We start from the raw sequence: 20329 nt of genomic DNA, 5'->3' as shown, positions 1-20329 counted from the left end.
CCTTTCTCTCCCCCTTCCCTCCTTTCTCCCCACCAATTTCCTGGTGAATCCAGACCCAGTCCCCTGGGGTCTCACCGGATTAAAAAAAAAAAACAATCACATTCTTAAACAAGAAAAGCTTTTAATTAAAGAAAGAATAAAGGTAAAAATTATCTTTGTAAATTTAAGATGAAGTAGGTACAGGGTCTTTCAGCTATAGACACTGGAAATACCCTCCCAGCCTAAGTATACAAGTACAAATTAAAATCCTTTCAGCAAAATACAAATTTGAACTCCTTCCAGCCAAATACACATTTGCAAATAAAGAAAACAAACATAAGCCTAACTCACTTTATCTACCTAGTACTTACTATTCTGGACATATAAGAGACTGTATCAGAGAGATTGGAGAGAAACCTGGTTGCACGTCTGGTCACCCAGAGAGAACAACCACCAAACGCTAACAGCACACATAAAACTTCCCTCCCTCAAGATTTGAAAGTATCCTGTCCCCTGATTGGTCCTCTGGTCAGGTGACAGCCAGGCTCACTGTTCTTGTTAACCCTTTTCAGGCAAAAGAGATATGAAGCACTTTTGTTCTTTTAACTCTTACTTATCTGTTTATGACAACCCTGTTATAATGCGACCTGATATAACATGGGTTCGTGTATAGCGTGGTAGGGGCGGGGTTCTGGCGGCGCTTTAAAGGGTCTGGGGCTCCGGCTGCTACAGGGAGCTCCGGGCCCTTTAAATCCTGCTGGAGCCTTGCTGCTGCTACCCTGGGGCTGCGGCAGCGGGGCTTGCTGGCAATTTAAAGGGCCCAGGCTCCCCACAGCAGCTGGAGCCTGGAGCTCTTTAAATCAGCGCTGGAGCCCCGCAGCTGCTACTCCGGGGCTGCGGCAGCAGGGTTTGCCAGAGATTTAAAGGACCTGGGCCTCTGGCTGCTGTGGAGAGTCCCAGGCCCTTTAAATCACTGCTGGACCCCTGCCACCCCTACCCCGGGGCTATGGCAGTGGGGCTCCACTGGCGATTTAAAGGGCCTGGGGCTCCCCTCAGCAGCTGGAGCCCGGAGCTCTTTAAATCACCACCGGAGCCCTGTGGCCCCTACCCTGATATAACGGGGTTTCAGCTATAACGTGGTAGGGATTTTTGGCTCCCCACGACCGCGTTATAGCGGGGTAGCAGTGTATCTTTGTCAACTCTTTCTGTTTTGTCTGGTTTCCAATTTTTAAGTTAGACTCCTTATGCTCTAAATCGGTCCATTTTAATACAGTATGTTAAAAGCACAAAGGTGACTTTAGAAGGATAATTAAATCCTATCAAGAGGGTGCAGTTTTTCATTTTCAAAGATAGTTTGATTTAATTTTAATTACAGAAAATTTATGTACGACACTGTGAGTATGTCTACGCTGCCTGCCGGATGATTGGCGGGCAGCGATCGATCCAGCGGGGATCGATTTATCGTGTCTAGTCTAGACGCGATAAATCGACCTCCAAGTCCTCTCCCATCAAGTCCTGTACTCCAGTGCCACGAGAGGCGCAAGCAGAGTTGATGGGGGAGCGGCAGCAGTTGACTCACCACGGTGAAGACACCATGGTAAGTTGATCTAAGTACGTCGACTTCAGCTACGTTATTCACATAGCTGAAGTTGCATAACTTAGATTGATTCCCACTCGCCCCAGTGTAGACCAGAGCTAAGTCTCCTCTCACTCTAGATTGTTGCTGAGAGATATTTGAGTTCTAATATCTGAAGGAAAGCATTTCTCTTCCTAAGTGAGGCATATTTTGTTAGGATGGTATGCATGGTAGAGTTAGAGTTGAGCAGTTTTTCATACTTGAGAGCTTGTTTTCTTATTCTCTTATGAGCGCTTAAAAACATATAGTTGATTGCCTAGTAATGATCTCACTAATATTTTACTACAGTGATTGCACTACAGTGAAGGCTACAAGAGGTTCAGCTATCACCCTCTATTTTTACATACACACAGCCTTCCAAATCATTCACGTTTGCTGAAATTTCCCCAGCTTAGTCTGTTTAAAGACAATTAAAAAGTAAAACCTGAACAAAGGCCCCATTCCTTTGTTTGGTTAGGGTTCGCTCTATTGTTTTGTCCCTAGTCAAACAGAGCAGAACGTGAACTGAGTGTAAAACCATCAATTGTGTGTATTACAAGTCAAGAGGTGGAATGTCTTCTCTGCATTGCCCTGTTCTAGTCATTTTAATTGTACCTGGTATACTTTTTTTGGAACTTCCTGGTTTCATTTCATTTCTGCATTTCTTTTTGTCAGTAGTTAGGAAATTTTCCAAGTTGCCAACTTTGGTAACAACATTTCTTTTTTATTCTAGGCAATCTTAAGCTTTGCAGGTTGTGACATCATATCTGAAATGTTTTAAGTTTCCTTTTTTCACCCAGAAATAGTTTCTCCCATTGTGAGAGCTGTTCAAGAAAGAAAATATTTTTATAGGGCTGTCAAATATTCACAGTTAACTACAAAAATTAATCGTGATTTGTCATAACTGTAAAGGGAAGGGAACAGCCCTCCTGTGTACAATACTATAAAATCCCTCCTGGCCAGAGACACCAAAATCCTTTTACCTGCAAAGAGTTAAGAGCTCAGGTAACCTGGCTGACACCTGACCCAAAGGACCAATAAGGGGACAAGATACTTTCAAATCTTGGTGGGGGGGAGGGTTTTGTTTGTGCTCTTTGTTTTGGGGTTGTTCGCTCTTGGGACTAAGAGGGACCAGACATCAATCCAGGCTCTCCAAATCTTTCTGAACCAGTCTCTCCTATTTCAAACTTGTAAGTAACAGCCAGGCAAAGTGTGTTAGTTTTATCTTTGTTTTCTCAACTTGTAAATGTTCCTTTTTGCTAAGAGGATTTATCTCTGTTTGCTGTAACTTTGAACCTAAGGCTAGAGGGGGTTCCTCTGGGCTCTATGAGTCTGATTACCCTGTAAAGTTATTTTCCATCTTGATTTTACAGAGATGATTTTTACCTTTCTTTCTTTAATTAAAAGCCTTCTTTTTAAGAACCTAATTGATTTTTCCTTGTTTTAAGATCCAAGGGGGTTGGATCTACACTCACCAGGAATTGGTGGGGGGAAAGGAAGGGGAATGGTTAATTTCTCCTTGTTTTAAGACCCAAGGGTTTGGATCTGTGTTCACCAGGAACTTGGTGGAGAAGTCTCTCGAGGCTACTGGGAGGGAGATAGTCTGTGGGGAAGGTAGACAGAGTTTCCCAAATAATTCTTAAATGATTTGGGTGGTGGCAGTAAAACCAGATCTAAGCTGGTCATTAAGCTTAGAGGTCCCTACATCTGCATCCTAGAGTTCAGAGTGGGGAAGGAACCATGACATGATTAAAAAATTAATCAAAATTAATCGCAGTTTTAATTGCACTGTTAAACAATAGAATGCCAATTGAAATGCATTAAATATTTTGGATGTTCTTCAACATTTTCATATATATTGTATTCTTTGTTGCAACTGAAATCAATGTATATTATTTTTTATTATAAATATTTGCTCTGTAAAAATGATAAACAAAAGAAATAGTATTTTTCAATTCCCTTCATACAAGTACTATAGTGCCATCTCTTTGTCATGAAAGTGCAACTTACAAATGTAGATTTTGTTTTTGTGTTACGTAACTGCAATCAAAAACAAAACAATGTAAAACTTTAGCGCCTACAAGTCCACTCAGTCCTGCTTCTGGTTTAGCCAATCTCTAAGACAAATAAGTTTGTTTACATTTACAGGAGATAATGCTGCCCTCTACTTATTTACAATATCACCAGAAAGTGTGCATGGCACTTTTGTAGCTGGCATTACAAGGTATTTATGTGCCAGATATGCTAAACGTTCGTATGTCCCTTCATGCTTCAGCCACCATTCCAGAGGACATGCTTCCATGCTTGTTAAAAAAATAATGCTTTAATTAATCTTGTGATTGAACTCTTTGGGGGAAAATTGTATGTCCCCTGCTCTGTTTTACCCACATTCTGCCATATATTTAATGTTATAGCAGTCTCGGATGATGACCCAACACATGTTGTTTATTTTAAGAACAATTTTACTGCAGATTTGACAATACGCAAAGAAGGTACCAATGTGCGATTTATAAAGATAGCTACAGCACTTGACCCAAGGTTTAAGAATCTGAAGTGCTTTCCAAAATCTGAGAAGGACGAGGTTTGGAGCATGCTTTAAAAAGTCTTAAAAGAGCAAAATTACTATGTGGAAACTGCGGAGATATAGGAAGAAGGGGACACGCATCAGGGCCCAAATGGGGTTCTGGGTGATCACTACTTCCCACCACCCAACACAGATGTAATGAGGTTAAGTGGTGTCCATATAAAGAAATTAAAACTACTGATTATTCCTCAAGAAAGGCTTTTAATGACTTATGGCTATAAGTGCAACACAGAAAACAAGCACAAGTACAAGTAAACTTTTACTACTATTTAATACTGCAGCGTTAATATAATCTGAGATCAAGTTATCCTGACACTACCATTTTTAATACTATAGTGTCAGTACAACTTGAGATCAAAACAGCTCGAGCAACCCAGACTTCTTTACTCTGTTACCTTATTCTTCATGCAGCCACACTATTTTACTTTAAAACCTTACCTTGCCGAGAATATGTTACCCTTTAGTCGACCGCTCTTTGCATTGACCAGGTACAGATAGTCGGTGTGATTCAGATTTCCTCGGTTCAGGGGATGTGGGTCAGACGGTCAAGGAGAACCACATCCTAGACCAAGACACACACGCACGCTCACCTGAGGCTCTAAACATTTATTCTTATCTGCCTGCTGTGTTTTGAAGCAGGTCAACCAATCGGGTTAGGCCAAATCTTTAATGTGATTAGAGTTGGCTGTATAATTCATGCTTATTTTCTTGTAGCCAATTGTCGTTTTAGTTTTATAAGTTATGCACAAGGAGATAACTTGTATCCATATAGCCCATTATCTCAACTGTGGTTTGTCTAATAGCCAGATGTTCTAAATATGGTCAATGTGGGCTAGACAAACTGTGCCCGGGGGGGTACAACTTATCTCACTTTACAGGAGTTAGCATAATGTAACAGGTAGCAGAGCGTCTTGACCACAAGTCTGTTTTCTTTTGCAAAGCTTGCTGCTTAAAGCTAATACTACAGTGCTCACTTTATGAGTTTCTGGAAGTTTTAGGCCTAATACTGTCAATACTATTGTTCATTTTAAGCCTGACAACACTCTTGTTCAAATTAATCACAGAAACTACAGAACCCAAACCACCAAAAAAGAAAATCAACCTTCTGCTGATGGCATCTGACTCAGATAATGAAAATGAACATGCATCAGTCCACACAGCTTTGGATTGTTATTGAGCAGAACCCGTCATCTGCATGGACGCGTGTCCCCTGGAATGGTGGTTGAAGCATGAAGGGACATATGAATCTTTAGCGCATCTGGCACATAAATATCTTGTGATGCTGGCTACAGCAGTGCCATGAGAATGCTGTTCTCACTTTAAGGTGACATTGTAAACAAGAAGTGGGCAGCATTATCTCCTGCAAATGTAAATAAACTTGCTTGTCTGAGTGTGATTGGCTGAACAAGAAATAGGACTGAGTGGACTTGCAGGCGCTAAAATTTTACGTTTTTTCTTTTTGAATGCAGTTTTTTTTTTTTACATAATTCTACATTTGTAAGTTCAACTTTCATGATAAAGAGATTGTACTACAGTATTTGTATTAGGTGAATTGAAAAATACTATTTGGTTTTTTTTTTTTACAGTGCAAATTCTTGAAATTAAAAATCAAGTGACCACCGTACACTTTGTATTCTGTGTTGTAATTGAAATCAATAGATTTGAAAATATAGAAAACATCCACAAATATTTTAATAAATGGTATCCTATTATTGTGTAACAGTGCGATTAATTTTTTTAATCACTTGACAGCCCTAATTTTTTATTTTGGTTACTTTTTTCTACAGCCAGGTGAATAATTAATTCCCTATGTTTACAAAGCACAAATCTAGCTAGAAAATATCCCAGTCTTTCATTTGGATCAGTCAATCCTGTCTGTAAATGGTGAACATGATTAAAATTATCCTTTCTGAGAGATTCCAAATCCATTTTAAAAAATTCTGAAAAGCATACATTCATACATGATATTCCAGCCAGTAGGAAATGGTTCATTTGCAAAGAGTGATGCTGAATGCAGGTTAAATTGAAGAAGTGGAGCTTTATTAAACCCTGTGCACTGGTCTCTCCATGTGGCTGAGTTGCTTTCAGCCTAACTCCATAGCATTCCCTGTATCCACTAGTGTGCCATCACTAACGGGCCCTTCAAGGAACATGGGCCCCCTGACTTCAGTTCCACTCATCATGATACATCATCCCTATTTAAAAACATTTTAATATAAACATTTAAAACAAATTATTGATGCCCAGACCCCAATCTGTTTTCCTTCGTCCAGAAGTTGCTAACATATAGCCAAATTGGAGTCTCATCTTTACCACAGACTTAGTTGTTTACATTTTCTTGAAGATAATTTGGTCTCCTCAACAGGTGACCACCCTGGGAATTACCCATCTCCTCCTTCCTTGTGGGGCTGGTCTCTGAATAATTCTCTGTTCTGTGATGATCTCTCTAGGCTCTCTGGCTGTTGTGTCTACTGGCTTGTAACAGCCTCCTGTTCCTTTGGATCACTTGTCCCTCTTACTTATCTTATATGATCTGATGCCACTGCACCCCTTCAGGATCTTTTAGCTGACTCTTTCTGGTGTCTCTCTAGTGGCTGGATCCTCACAGGAATGCCTGTTTCTAGGGCCAGTAGGTCCTTAGCTGACCTGTCGTGCTCTAGTGCCTACATTCTCTGATTGTTGGACATCTCTTCTCAGTGGTGTCTCCATCCTTCTGATTGCAACAGACCTCCTCTCATTGACAGCAGGATTTTAGTTCTTCATCCCATCAGTGCCTGTCCCTGACTGTTTTGGGACCCTTCTGATGGGGTAATCCTGTGTGCCAAAAATGTTAACAAGGGGTCTGAACTAGAAGAAACTGCCTTATGTAACAGACTTTTAGCTGTTTTTCCAATTGAGTCAACTGGTGGGGAGGAGGTAGGGTCGTCAAATTCCCATTTGCTTGCAAATTACTTTGAATTTTTCTGAGGCAAATTGGGAGCTGCTGTTGGTGAATACAGTGTTCAGAATGCCATATCTTACAAAGTTTGGCTTGCTTCTTGTATCAGGCAGGGCACTGACATCCCTAAAATTTGAATAGCAGTTCACTGTAATCAAGTGCAGCTTTTCACTGAAAGTAAATAAGTCTGCTTCCACCTTTTTCCATGGTAAGGTGGGCCACTTATGTGGTAAGAGTCTTTCTGCTGGCATTTATCACATGACTATCAGGCATCACTCATCTATCAAGGAGCAGAGCTGTGTATTTGTTCCCACCCAATAAACACATTCTAGGGCACATTTAAGTCAGCTGTCAATACCCAGGTGTGAGACATGTATTTTTCGCATGAAGTCCTTATGTAATGAGGTGGAGACAACAGCTCTTTGTTTAAAAAATATGATTGCATCCTACACTCTTAGCTAATGCGAAAAAATAGTTCTGCCCCTACTAGTACTTGGCTTTGGTAGAATTGCTGTCTTTACTGCCTATAGTTGGGTGTCCTTTTCTATAGACTATTTGATTCTCATCAGTTTCACTGTTAAAACTGGGAGACAGTACAGCATGTTAAAGGATTCAGTGTCCTCATCTTCTCCTCCCAACTTGCTGATTCTGGGTATATATGCCCTGCTCAGGATGTTAACTAACACCACTTCCCATCTGGGAACAATGCTGGGTGAAACTTCTCTGGAACGTCTTTTGTGCTGGCATTATGCATATTGGCATGTGCAGCCATCTATAACTGCCAGATAGTGTTGCAAGTGTTGTCGTCATGCTGAACTCTGTCCTGGTTTCTGTGACCAAACCCAGTCCTCATATCACAGACTGTCCAAGATTCTGGCTTTGGAAAGCTCTGACAAGATGTCATCATGGATAGTGGCATCTTTCCAATGTCGGGTTCAGTGGCATTGGGTCTATGCAGATGCACAGTTTGACTGATGGCTTCTTTGCCACCACTGTGGTACTAGGATACCCTTGCTCTGCAGACTTTCAAACTTCTTGTGTACTCCCTAGTGCCACTGGAATTTTCCTTCGTGGTAAGCACACAGGTTCCACTTTGGGAAATTAGGTTGGATATTAGGAAAAACTTTTTCACCAGGAGGGTGGTGAAGCACTGGAATGGGTTACCTAGGGAGGTGGTGGAATCTCCTTCCGTAAGGGTTTTTAAGGTCAGGCTTGACAAAGCCCTGGCTGGGATGATTTAGTTGGGAATTGGTCTCCAACCCTGATATTCTATTCTATGATCTGTTTCCAGTCACAACTTTTCTTTGAGGCACCCCAGTTGCACTTGAAAACATCCCTCCTATACTTTTAAAATTATCTACACTGTCTTGTTCCACTGCCGCTATAAAATTCTGAATCTGTACCCTGATCAGATCCATGACTTGTATGGATGTATTGTCAAGAAGGGTGTGTGGAGCTCACCACCCATCACCACAAACTTCTGTAGGTACCATCTGTTATTGGTTGGGTTAGTTATTATTAGATCACATTTTCCTATGGGTTGCATTATGTACTCATTGTACGTTATTAGATTGTGCCTGCTCTTTATAATGAATGTGTTCAAGTCCAATTAATTCTGGGGAATCACACTGCAGGAGATTCCATGATCCTGGAATTGTGCTGGATGTTTCCCTCAAAACATTGTGCATGCATGGAGGTTGGTATTGTACCCTTGTTGCTTTCCTGTCAGGACTTGATATGCTCTTAGAGTCAAGGAGAGAGTCATGATGTCATCCCTGCTGACTGATGTGCAATCTGCCTCTTGTACAAATCTGACTGACTCTTTCTGAGACCTTCCTCTGCTCTTGCACACACTGCTAAAATGGTTCAACTGGTCACATTCCTTGCACTGCTGTCCTAGTGCCAGGCACTTTTCCTTCACCCACTCATGTTGTCTGTCACAGTAAACGCATCTCACTATGGATGTGGAACCCTGGCCATCTGCTCTTCTTTGCTGTTGTCTTTCTGTACGTAGTATTGGGGGTGTTGTGCCTCCTAGGGCTTCCATCCTTTCTCTTGAGGCTTCTGCTGCACTTCCAATGTCTAAGTATCTATCTGATGTGAGATTGGCTTCCCTGCAGGTGGTTATCCCAAGTGCTGCAAACTATCCTGTTGGACATTAGGGAAAATATCAAGTCCCCAAAATTGCATGTGCATAAGGTTGCAAAATAGGGGCCTGTTCCATTCCATTCAGAGTCATCTCTAGTGAAAAGCCTGTGCCATGCCGTAGAATCGTTCTACTTTAGGGAGCAATGGGTCCCCAGGGCTCCTAAGATTGCTGTGTAGCTTGAGGCAGCAGTAAGCTCCAGAGTGCTGCAGCCCTCTCAGCCTTTTTCCTGCTGCTGTTGTCCTCCTGCATGGCTAGGACTTTGTACAGCTCCAACTCCACCTTCCACTGGGTCCATTGCTAGGCTAGATTTGAGAGTGAAAGATTCAGGTCTCTGAGGGGACTTCAGAGTGAATTCTATGACTCATGCTGCCCTGCAGAGAACTTGCAGCTCAGAATGTGCCACCATGTTTCCCTCACAAAGAGTGAAGCTGAATGCAGGTTAAGTTGAACAAGTGAAATTTTATTAAACCCTGAGGACTGCTCTGTCCATGTGGCTGAGTTCCAGCCAAACTCCCCATGTTCCACTGGTGTCTTGTCAATAACAGTTCCTCCAGAGAACATAAGTCCTCTGACTCCAGTTCCACTGATCATGATGCAAAGGTAGAAGCAGCTCAAATGGGGATTGCTGCACTGAGGGGAAGGGAGTAAAATAGGGCCCAGCTGGAGGCACCCCTTTCTTCCACTGTCCCCCAGAACTCAGCACAATGTAGGGGAGACACCTCCACTTTGGGGGTATTAGGACCCAGACGATACCTCTTCTTCCTCCCCAGGTGATCTGCAAGAGCAGACACCTCCCCACCAGACATTCAGGCAGGCAGGAGCAGAAGCAGCCTTTGGAGATTCGGAGAACTTTCTACAGCTTAGGCTGGACTTTCTCTGCCTTGTGCTGATTCACTGTTTGCTCCAACCCTTTCTCTCCCCATTGCTTACAGTCTCTTCACCTCAACTTCACTCCAAACCCTCCCCTCCTATCCTCTCTTCCCCTGACCTGTCCCCCTCACCTTAATTCCCTTCCTGTTTATTTCCATTTAGCTGATCCCCTCTTAAGAATGCCAGGCACTGTCCCCCCAAAAATAGAACTAACATGCCGTTTACTGCTATCACAGTGCTCACTCTGCTTGTGTGTTCTAATTCTTTCCCCATTCTGTGTCTGTCTTGTCTATTTAGACTGTTCTCTCTTCAGGGCAGGGAGAATCTACTACAGGGATCGGCAACCTCTGGCACGCGGCTCACCAGGGTAAGCAGTCTGGTGGGCCGGGCCAGTTTGTTTACCTGCCGCGTCTGCAGGTTTGGCCAATCACAGCTCTCACTGGCCGTAGTTCACCGCTCCAGGCCAATGGGGGCTGTGGGAAGCCACGGCTGGCACATCCCTCAGCCCACGTCATTTCCCGCAGCCCTCATTCGCCTGGAGCAGCAAACCGCAGCCAGTGGGAACTATGATTGGCCAAACCTGCAGACGCGGCAGGTAAACAAACCGGCCCGGCCCTCCAGGGTGCTTACCCTGGTGAGCCACGTGCCAGAGGTTGCCAACCCCTGATCTAGTACTCTGTATTTGTGTAGTGCCTAGCACCATGGGGTCCCACTCTTGCTTGGCCCTAAGGCACTACCATGATAAATGTGTTTTAATAATAATAAATAAAACATTAGTTCAGAATCCTCTGGAATACCTGGATAACGCATCTGGAGTACCAATAATGCATACAATCATTCAACTGTGTTGAATTACTAAGACCAGATTTTGTTTCACTTAATTAAACGGAATAATATGTTGCTCTGTGGTAAGTCCCACTGAAACGACCTTCAGAGTGAGGTTCTTCTCAATGTAAGATGGCAGAATCAGATCCAAAGCCCATTGGGTCATGTAACCAAATGGTTTGACATGCAGTGTTTATATATGTAAATGAAGACTAGGGCAATATTTTTAACTAAGTTTATACTCTAGCTTTATTATTTGCTTTATACATTATTAGCTGTAGTGTTTCACTGAGAAATAGAATTTTTCATCCCACTTCAATCATGCCTTATTTTATGCATTTATTCAGTCAAATTTGCATGACTAGTTTTATTTTTTGGACTTGATTGCTGAAAGTATCTTTGAAAAATCAGTCTCACCTGCATTTATTTCATTATTTACATGGCACAAAGTAGAAGAAATAAGTCAGAAAAGAGATAGACCAGCTTCGCATACATTATTCCATGACCAGCTGTATTTTTTTTATTCCCTCTAAATATTATGCATTTAGTAGAGAAAGGAGAAGTGGGGAAAGTGTTTAAGTAGCTTAGTAGTCTAAGTTCCCAAGACAGTTATTTCTTCTAAGCAACTTTTCTCAAAGTTCTTTTAATGGATATGAACATGCCAAACTCTCCCAAGCTTTTTGAATCTAGGGTAGGCAGTTCTTATCAAGTGAAGGCTGCTCACCTCCAAATTCTCATGGCGAAATTCAGAAGTGGTGAAAGTGAGCACAATTTCATTGAGTCAATGAGGAAAAAAAATCCAGGAAGGGGACTCTACTGTGGGTCACAAAAGTTCGAAGAGGTCATTTACAAACATGTTAAAACACAACATTGTGGCTGTTTATACCATGTCTGAATTTAGTCCTCATACCATATACTCTCTCAGGTCTTAAACGTCTCATTCTCTAGTTTAGAATACTACATCTGTTTTAGCAATGTGCATCTTTCTGTATTTGAATGCCAGCCCTGTTTGTGATACACAACATTCTCTCCTGTTTGGATTTTCAATAACCTGACTCTGCTAAAATAACTATACTTAGTTCTTCAGTTTCTTTGTTGGGCACCATCTTTTAAGGCCTGATCCAAAGCCCATTGAAATCAGTGGAAAGCTTTGTCTTGACTTTAGAGGACTTTGGATTGGGCTCTTGGTTAGTAAAACAAAACCTTGAACAGCATCTTTTACATACGTTTTCACTCCAATTTTTCACTCCAGCTATCTGTATGATGTCGGCTACACTGCTGCTTTCCTTCCCTTCTGTAACCTTTTACAATATCAGTCAGATACAGTATATATTGATTCATTCTGGAATGTATAGATTTAGGGCCAGATGCTGCTCCCATTAAAGTTCCATGAAAATGTTGCCATTGACAGCAATGGAAGCAGGATCAGGCACATACTGAGAGAATTCCTTGTTGCTGAGTGGTCTAAATTGTCCTCAGTTTTCTACCTCAAAGGCTCAATAGTTGGAATGACTGAGAAGATATTGCTGTGGAAAAATTATAGACCTTTTGAATCAGCTTTGGGTTTGTTTGTTTGTTTGTTTGTTTGTTTGTTTATTAATACAAAGCACAGTGCTAAGTCCTTTTTTTAGCTTTTGTTTTTAATAGTTTTATCGTTTGCATTCTTTGTTTTTTGGAGACCACTTAGACACTTGTCATTTTATCTTTCTCCTTGTGGCAGCTCAATTTTTGGCTCTGTCACTGACCTTGGGCAAGTCACTTTGCCTCTCTGTGCCTGTGGTTCCCTGAATCCCTACCTACTCTTTGGCCTGGTCTACACTGGGTGGGGTCAATGTAAGATACCCAACTTCAGCTATGGGAATAGCGTAGCTAAAGTTGACATATCTTATTTTGACTTACCTCCCATCCTCATAGCACAGGATCAATGGCTATGGCTCCCCTGTCGCCCTGGTGGAGTTCCAGAGTTGACGGTAGCGCATTCGGGGATTGATATATCGCGTCTAGATGAGATGCAATATATCGATCTCCAGCAGATCGATCGCTACCTGCCGATCCGGCGGGTAGTCTGTACGTACCCTTTGTCTGTCAAGTCTATTTAGATTATAAGCTCTTCAGATTAGGGCCTTTCTCTTACTAGGAGACTGTACAGTTTCTAATGCGATGGGGCCCCGATCGTATCTCTCCCATTTAGAGTCTACCGTAATATAAATAAAAATAATAAACATTGACTTTTTACGGTCATATAGAATTTTAATGCAGATTAACCTCTAGTTAGACATTTAAAACCAAAGCTATTATTTTGCAGACATACATATTTCTCTGAAATTGTATGGAATATTTTAAAAATTCTGTTGAAAGGATATTATACTCCATTATATTCTGTGGTTGTTTATCTTGATTTCTGTGGAACCCTTTAAAATTTAGAATTTTTTTTTTGTTTTCATCCTTATTACATTTTATAGGACATTTCAGTAAGGATATTTCAAATGGTGCTTAGGAGTGTTATGACCTGTCCTTTCTTTGAGTATCAACATTCCTGGTGACTACAGCACAGCTTTGTTTGAAGAGTCTGCAGTGAGAGGATGTAACATATTTTGTGTTTTTGTCTAGGTTCTACATAAAACAGATGATAGACTTTGTGCATATGATTCTTAAATATTGCTTGGTGACTTTGAAAAATAAAATCAGAATTTACTACCACACTGGAACATTTTAAATTCGCGCTCAGAGGAGCTGTTCTCCTTTGTGTGCACTGCTCACTTTACTTGTGGGTTACAGAACTACTTGCTAGACAGCAGTACAATACAAGGAACTGGGATGTGTTCCTGGCTCTGGAAGGGAACTGTGGTCCAATGTTTAAAGCAGGAGACTGAAAGTTAGGACTCTTAGCTATGAATTATTTGATAATGATGCTTTGCATTTACATATAGGACTCATTCAATTGTGGATTTTAACGAGCTTTTTAAAGGTGAGCATGCAGGAGTAGATCTGTTTTGCGAACACAGTAGCCAAGCACATAGATTTGGCATGTTCATTCTAGGTGGCAGCATGTTTAAGTAGATGAGATTCAGCTACACATGAAGTCTACTCCCAGTTCTGCCCAAAGTGATCATATGAAACCTTTCAAAATCTTGTTAACAGTTTTTAAATGAGGGAGCATTTTATCTTCTTGTGTGTTAAGGTAGAAGTAACCCTTCCTCAGTAATAAGGGTTATAAGTGAGTGGAATATTGAAACTAGTCCATGGAAAAAGTGAGACGAGAATTCATGGTCTGGTTCCCATCCCAGTGGATCTTCCAAACAGTATTTCAGTGGAGCTGCTGCTTCCTGTCTTTAATCCTTTGTAGTTGTTTGGTGACAATGAAGGAGTATCATTGGCTACTAGCCAGGAGGGCAGGGATGGTGTCCCTAGTCTCTGTTTGCCAGAAGCTGGGCATGGGCGACAGGGGATGGATCACTTGATGATGCTAAGGTAAAGATCAAGCATGGAAAATTTCAGAGCAAATCGTTAGTTTGTTACAGTAAAAGCAACTGAAACAAGGGATTATAATGGAATGTGTTTATCAGCTTTGACTATAAATGTTGCTATTGCTTTGCCCCTAATAAGTAAGGAATCACTCATCTCTTTAAATAAAATCAGAAGTGTAGATTACTCTTACCATATTACTGTATCTTTTTGTGATACATTACTTTGAACTTTTCATAAGGATATTGTCACTTATTCAGTCTCTTTAGTCATCCCTGAAGCATTTGCTTTGCAAAATTCATTTCAAAAGCCTCCAGCACACAAACAGCTTTGGTCAAGGCAATTTTTAATTTTATGATGTTCCTAGCTCCTAGACTCATGTTTCCAAAACTCCCTCTTATGCTAATATGGAAACAGTTTTGAAGCAGCTATTTAGTAGAATGATTCTTTTGTCTCAATGGTCTTGAATTAAAATATGCAAATAAGATAAACTGAGCTCGTTCGGAGGGTCCTGAGCTTTAATGAGGAACCATTAATGTAACAGTGAAAATAATGTGAATTAAAATTTGTTGTGCAATGCAAGTTCTTTGAAAAATAAATGAACATACTGAGAGTTAAATCAAGTCACTGGAGGTTTTAATATGCATATTCACTGTGTGATAAATGCTGAACGAAAGGAGGATCAGATGGGACCCTCACAGGGCTTGCCACAGAAGTCAGCTTTTAACATAACTGTATCTTGCACTGTGACACACTGATTTTTGAAACCCCATTATAGGAAATCACTTAAGCTGAAAGAGTGAGGAGAGCTGATTCCTTGCCCATAGCGGCTTTGTGTAGAGTTCCACAGACATGGTAGTTTCACTGTAGGCTTTGTTCTTTGACACTGCATCTATTTCCAGAAATTAGGATCAAGCTGAATGTTTGTGTGTCATAAAACCCCAGATGGATTTTGCAAAAAACAAATACTACAAATGAGTGTTTCTTTGCTTTGTTTCAAAATGGTTCATAAGAGGAGGTCAAAAACAAATTGAAAAGCTGATCTAATCTGTACATACCATTATAGACCAGTATGCTTGTGGGTGTTTAGAGGCAAGCCGTCTTCCCATTAACAGTTTTAACTGGCAACATTGCCTGTTTCAACTGCTTTCATATAAAGAGTGAATCTTCTCCTTCCATTTCATGAACCCCTCCATTTGTCACCTCCAGACAGAATATTGTAACTCCCTGTACCTGGGGCTAAATGTGGAAGCAACACAGAGGCTCCAGCTTCTGCAGAATGCATTAGCCTACCCCCGCAGTGGCCTGGGAGACATCACCCCTGTGCTGGTCTGATCCCTCCACTCGCTCTTGGACTGTGTCGTTTATACAATCCAGAATGAAGTGTAATGAGGTCCCAGAGATAAAATATTCTCTCTCAAGGGCGTACAGGGAGCTCCCAGATGAAGTCAGACTAATCCTGTCTAACTGAACTATTCAGCATGCCACAGTAAACTTTTCTGTGAAAGATCTCTCCCTCAGTAACCAGAAAGAGAAAGGAACAAATAAATGGAAGATAAATAAGCAAAATAAATGCATAAATAGCCTAATAAACAATGACAAATCAAAAAAGGGGGAAGAAAAATAAAACCTTCCTTATCACCCAGGTTTATAAAAATGCAGGCAGTCTTTCTATAACTAGAGGCGTCAGAAGACTTTTTATCGTTTATTAGGGGGCTTCCTATGTGCATCTAATTTACCTCGGAAGGACTCAAATGCTGTGACGATGGGTGCTAGGGAAAATCTCTGTATCTGTTGATGGATAGACAGAATGATAAATTCAGCTTTCAAAATTAAACTGTTATGAAGCACAGTATTTTTTTTTTTTTGTTCCAAAGCCAGCATTGTTACAAAGCAACTGCCAAACAGTGAGTACTATCCAATTGTTAACTAGATTGTCTCCTGTACTTCAATAACATGAGGGCAGAGTCTCTTCTCTATCTTTGATGTCTAACACTTATTTTCTATTAATGCTAGTAAGAACTGTGCCAATGCACTGAGTCAGATGGACTGGACATTTTAGTGAGTATCCACCAAAATACTCAATGAAATCCCATCAGTTCTTTTTCGTTTTGGAAAAAGAAATGCTATGCAGTCCAAGCATATTGCTTTATGACTGTTTCAGACTCTGTTTCTGAAATGTGCTTCACTTGAATCACCAGATCTGGTTTTAACTGCAGCTGCTTAAGCATGTGGCTGTCCAGCCTTCATGCAATAACTAGAAGAGACAAAACAGTCCAGTCATGTGTGAATAGCAATATATTTGTATGGTGCTTTTTGAAACCTCTGTTAGTGTGATTGCAATAAATAATTCTCTTGTTGTTCTCTTGTTGTTTGCTTTCTGACTGTGGCATTTTACATTGCGGTCAACCCATACTTGTGGGATGACTGGGTACTCAACAGTCTTTAAGATGATTGCATTATTAATTTTGCATTTTCTTGATGATGACAGCTGGAAACGATGAAAGTGAAGGCCAAGAAGCAGTGAGGAAGATAAAAGAAGAAACTGTGAATGGAAAAGGTACGATACTGTATGCATCTGTAAAACAGCTGCTGTTATACTTCATGGCAATTTTCTTCCTGAGTTACAGATTAATCCTTTTCCATGGTATTTATGTGCAAACAAATAAGCATGTGTGATCGTGTGCTCTTGAAGTGTTGCATTTTGGGAAATGAGTTCCTGAATCATCCTGTCTGATTTTATGTAAAGATACAACAGAACTGGCTGTCGGTTCTGCAGAGCCTGTGTGGACTGCAGTACTTCACTGTGTGTGTGTGTGAGAGAGAGAGAGAGAGAGTTTGCCCACATCTCTTCATTCGTGGTGCGGGAAATCACAGCAAAAAGGTGTGTTTGGGAAGAGAGTGCTAACAGTGAAGAGATATAAGATATGTGGGTTCCTGTCCAGCCCTGCTCACTGGCACATGACTAGAGCTTACAGACATTAGTAACAAAATTCTGTTTTAAAAAAAAACTTTCAAGGTAAGCAACAAAAACTGCCAGGCGATGCAGTGAAAAGTAGCAGCTAGCACTTGAGGAGAATTTAAGCTTAGAGCTCTAGCCTGAGAGAATGTTGATTCTCTGATCTCAACAACTGTGTACCTTTAAAATGCCTAGATATGTCAAAGAAAAGAGAGTTTGTCAGTAGTGTCCTGGGTTGCTTTAATACAGCAGTTTGAACCATAATAAATCCATCTTATGCAAAGTGTTTGATCTGTACGAGTCAGAATCCTTGAAACTTCACAAGTAGAAACAATTTTTCTACATTCCAACGCACAATCTAATTGATTGGCTGGTAGAACTTGATAGTGTTGATTCATTATAATTTTTTAAACCTCTTAAAAAAGACCTCTTAGTTTTCAAACCTTCATCAACTGGTTGAATTAAGTTCTACTGTACCCAAAGGAGACCCTGATATAGTCTGAGCACTAGTCTGTTTAAAAAAGAGAAGACTGGATTTGTGTGGACACAGCTTTATTACAGCTGGAATCAAAGTCTAACTGCTTCACCATGAAATTTATGATTACTTTAGCCATGTGCTTTTGAAACTGTTGAATGAGTGATGAAGTAGGGCTGTAAGAAAAGGAAAGTGGCTTTATTTCTGAGAAAAGTTGTATAGCAAACTCTGTTTCCTGGCAATTCTAGTTTGCAATTTATTCTCTAGGCCATTCTCTCAGTTAGTTTTATGTTCTGAAACCACTGGGTGTAGTTCTTCCAAAGTAATTTGTGGTTACTCACTATAACTGCTTTGATGTATAATCTCATGGCCAAAAATGCTGCACAGATACTGGAGTGTTGAACTCCACCCTATTGAGGACCTTCATGGCTTCTTCTAAAAGCTGATTCTGCTTTTGATGCGTCTTTAATATTTACTGTTGTGATAACTGAAAAAAACAAAAACTTTCATTAAGGTTTATCTTTTGATTTTTTTAAAAAAGGGCACCCATCATTGCCTCAGAATGCATCATAAATTAACAGTCAGAATCATTAAAGAAATAGGGTAATTGCTATCTTCTCTAAACATTTTCCTGGATGTTTCATTTCTGAGAAAGACCAAATCATTTTGACTAAGTTATATTGGTAAATTTACACCCCATTTGAAGAATCCAGATCTCTTATCCCATTTATGCAATCCTAGAAATTCCTAGGGCCTTGGACTCACCTAACCTTCTGAACTAAGGAAGCTCTGATTTTGGGTGATAAACTGTTTCAACCTACAATTGATAGAACCAATAGTTTCAGTAAGCTGAGGCTGTACCTAAAGATGATATATATTTCAAGTCTGGCCTACAGTACATGATTAAGAGGCATCAGTAAATTTAGATCCTAATTGGTCAGTATCCGAACAGACTATAGAAAATTATTAATTTAATTTTGAAAATACGACCTAGTTTGGAGAGGATTTTTATGTATAGCTACTCTATGTTGTACAAGTACAAGGAACAAAAGGTAGAATCCTGTTCCTGGTGAAGGGGGCAGGGGGAACACCATTAGGATTGAAGATGAATGGAAAGAGAAAAATTCTGGCCCCAGTGAAATCAGTGGTAAAACTCCCATTGACTTCAATTGGGTCAGGATTTCACTTGAAATATATATTGAAAATGTTTTCTTGGACTTGTGCTTATTTTTCCTCTTCATGATAAAGAATGGTATTTTTTAAAGTTAGAAATACCAAAAAGGTCAAGTCCAATCTTCTTTGGTGTTGCTGGGAGACTTCTGGGAAGGCTCAAGGATGTTTACTGTAGAAGCCAGAATTATGTCAAAGTTGTAGCAAGTGAGTGAGTATTCTTCTTATTTATTCTTTATATTATCGTACAGCCTAGGAGCACCTGTGATGGACCAGGACCCCATTGTGCTAGACATTGTAGGGGTCAGTGTCTTAATAAGCAAGCAGAGTGACAATGTGATGGCAGCAAACAACATGTCATTCCATGTATTTTTTTTAACTTTTTTTCCCTCTTTAGGTGGGTATATAAAGGAGGGGTAAGCTAACAGGAAAGAAAAGGGAAGGGATGGCAGACATTGCTGGGAAGGGTGGCGGGAAGAACATAGCAGGGCAGGGGAGAAGAGGGTAAGAAGAGCAGCTGTGGAATGGCACTGAGGTGAAGAGACTGTGAGGTAGGGGCAAGTGTTGAAGCAAACTTCCAATCAGCATAGGGCAGAGAAAGTCCAGGCAAAATGGTAGAACATTCTCCTAAGGACAAAGGTCCCTGCTTTGGCTGCTCCTGCCCCTACCGGCTGGAATCCCTGGCTGGCTCCTCATTATGGCTTTATCCTAACACCACATGTTGGAGGGGAGAGGAGGGAAGGGAAGGCAACGTGTGGATCCTAGTGTCCCCAGAATGTGTGTGTGTGTGGGGGGGGGAGTGGTCTCTCAGGCACAGTTTGCTCCACCTGGTTTGTACCACATTGACAGTATGCTCAGCATCTGAGTCACTCGAGCAGTCTGTCTGCTGCTTCAGGAAAACAACACTTTTTTTATTTATGTTCAGTTCATAGTGGGAAGTTTATCTTACCAACCATAAGGCTGGAATTTTTAAAAATTGATTTTGTATTATTAGTGTAAAAAAATATTGATATTGCAGCAGCATCCAGAGCTCACAATCAGTACTTGGGCTCCATTCTGCTGGGTGCTGTAAAAACACATACAAAGATATGGTCCTTGCTCCAAAAAGCTAAGATCAGGAACTAGGGAAAGCTTTCTGTCATCAGACACTGATGTCTTCAGTCTCCCCTTTCCCCCTTACCCCCACCACCCCATTTTTCAGGGAAAAGTTCCCATATGAACTGATGTGACAGCACCATCTTGGCCAGCACACCAGAAACTGAGCTGGGGACCTCCAAGCTAAAAACATAAGTCTCTACAG

General features: G+C 40.9%; 1 protein-coding gene across 8 annotated transcripts in view; it reads left to right on the top strand.

The window, feature by feature from the left end:
* Positions 1-20329, top strand: part of DHRSX (dehydrogenase/reductase X-linked) — a 233550-nt gene that overhangs the window by 53198 nt on the left and 160023 nt on the right. For 7 of the 8 annotated variants that reach the window (XM_030572014.1, XM_030572059.1, XM_030572050.1 and 4 more), the window contains one exon: positions 16917-16985. The exons of the other annotated variant lie outside the window; for it this stretch is intronic. In XM_030572014.1, the coding sequence (XP_030427874.1) occupies positions 16917-16985 (69 nt within the window). The remainder of the gene's footprint in view (positions 1-16916; positions 16986-20329) is intronic. 8 annotated transcript variants of the gene reach the window in all.

Source organism: Gopherus evgoodei, chromosome 1 (genome assembly GCF_007399415.2).
Source record: "Gopherus evgoodei ecotype Sinaloan lineage chromosome 1, rGopEvg1_v1.p, whole genome shotgun sequence".
In the NCBI taxonomy this organism is placed as follows: domain Eukaryota; kingdom Metazoa; phylum Chordata; order Testudines; family Testudinidae; genus Gopherus; species Gopherus evgoodei.
The sequence above is the reverse complement of the archived record's forward strand: the minus strand, read 5'-3'. Positions and strand labels throughout refer to the sequence as shown.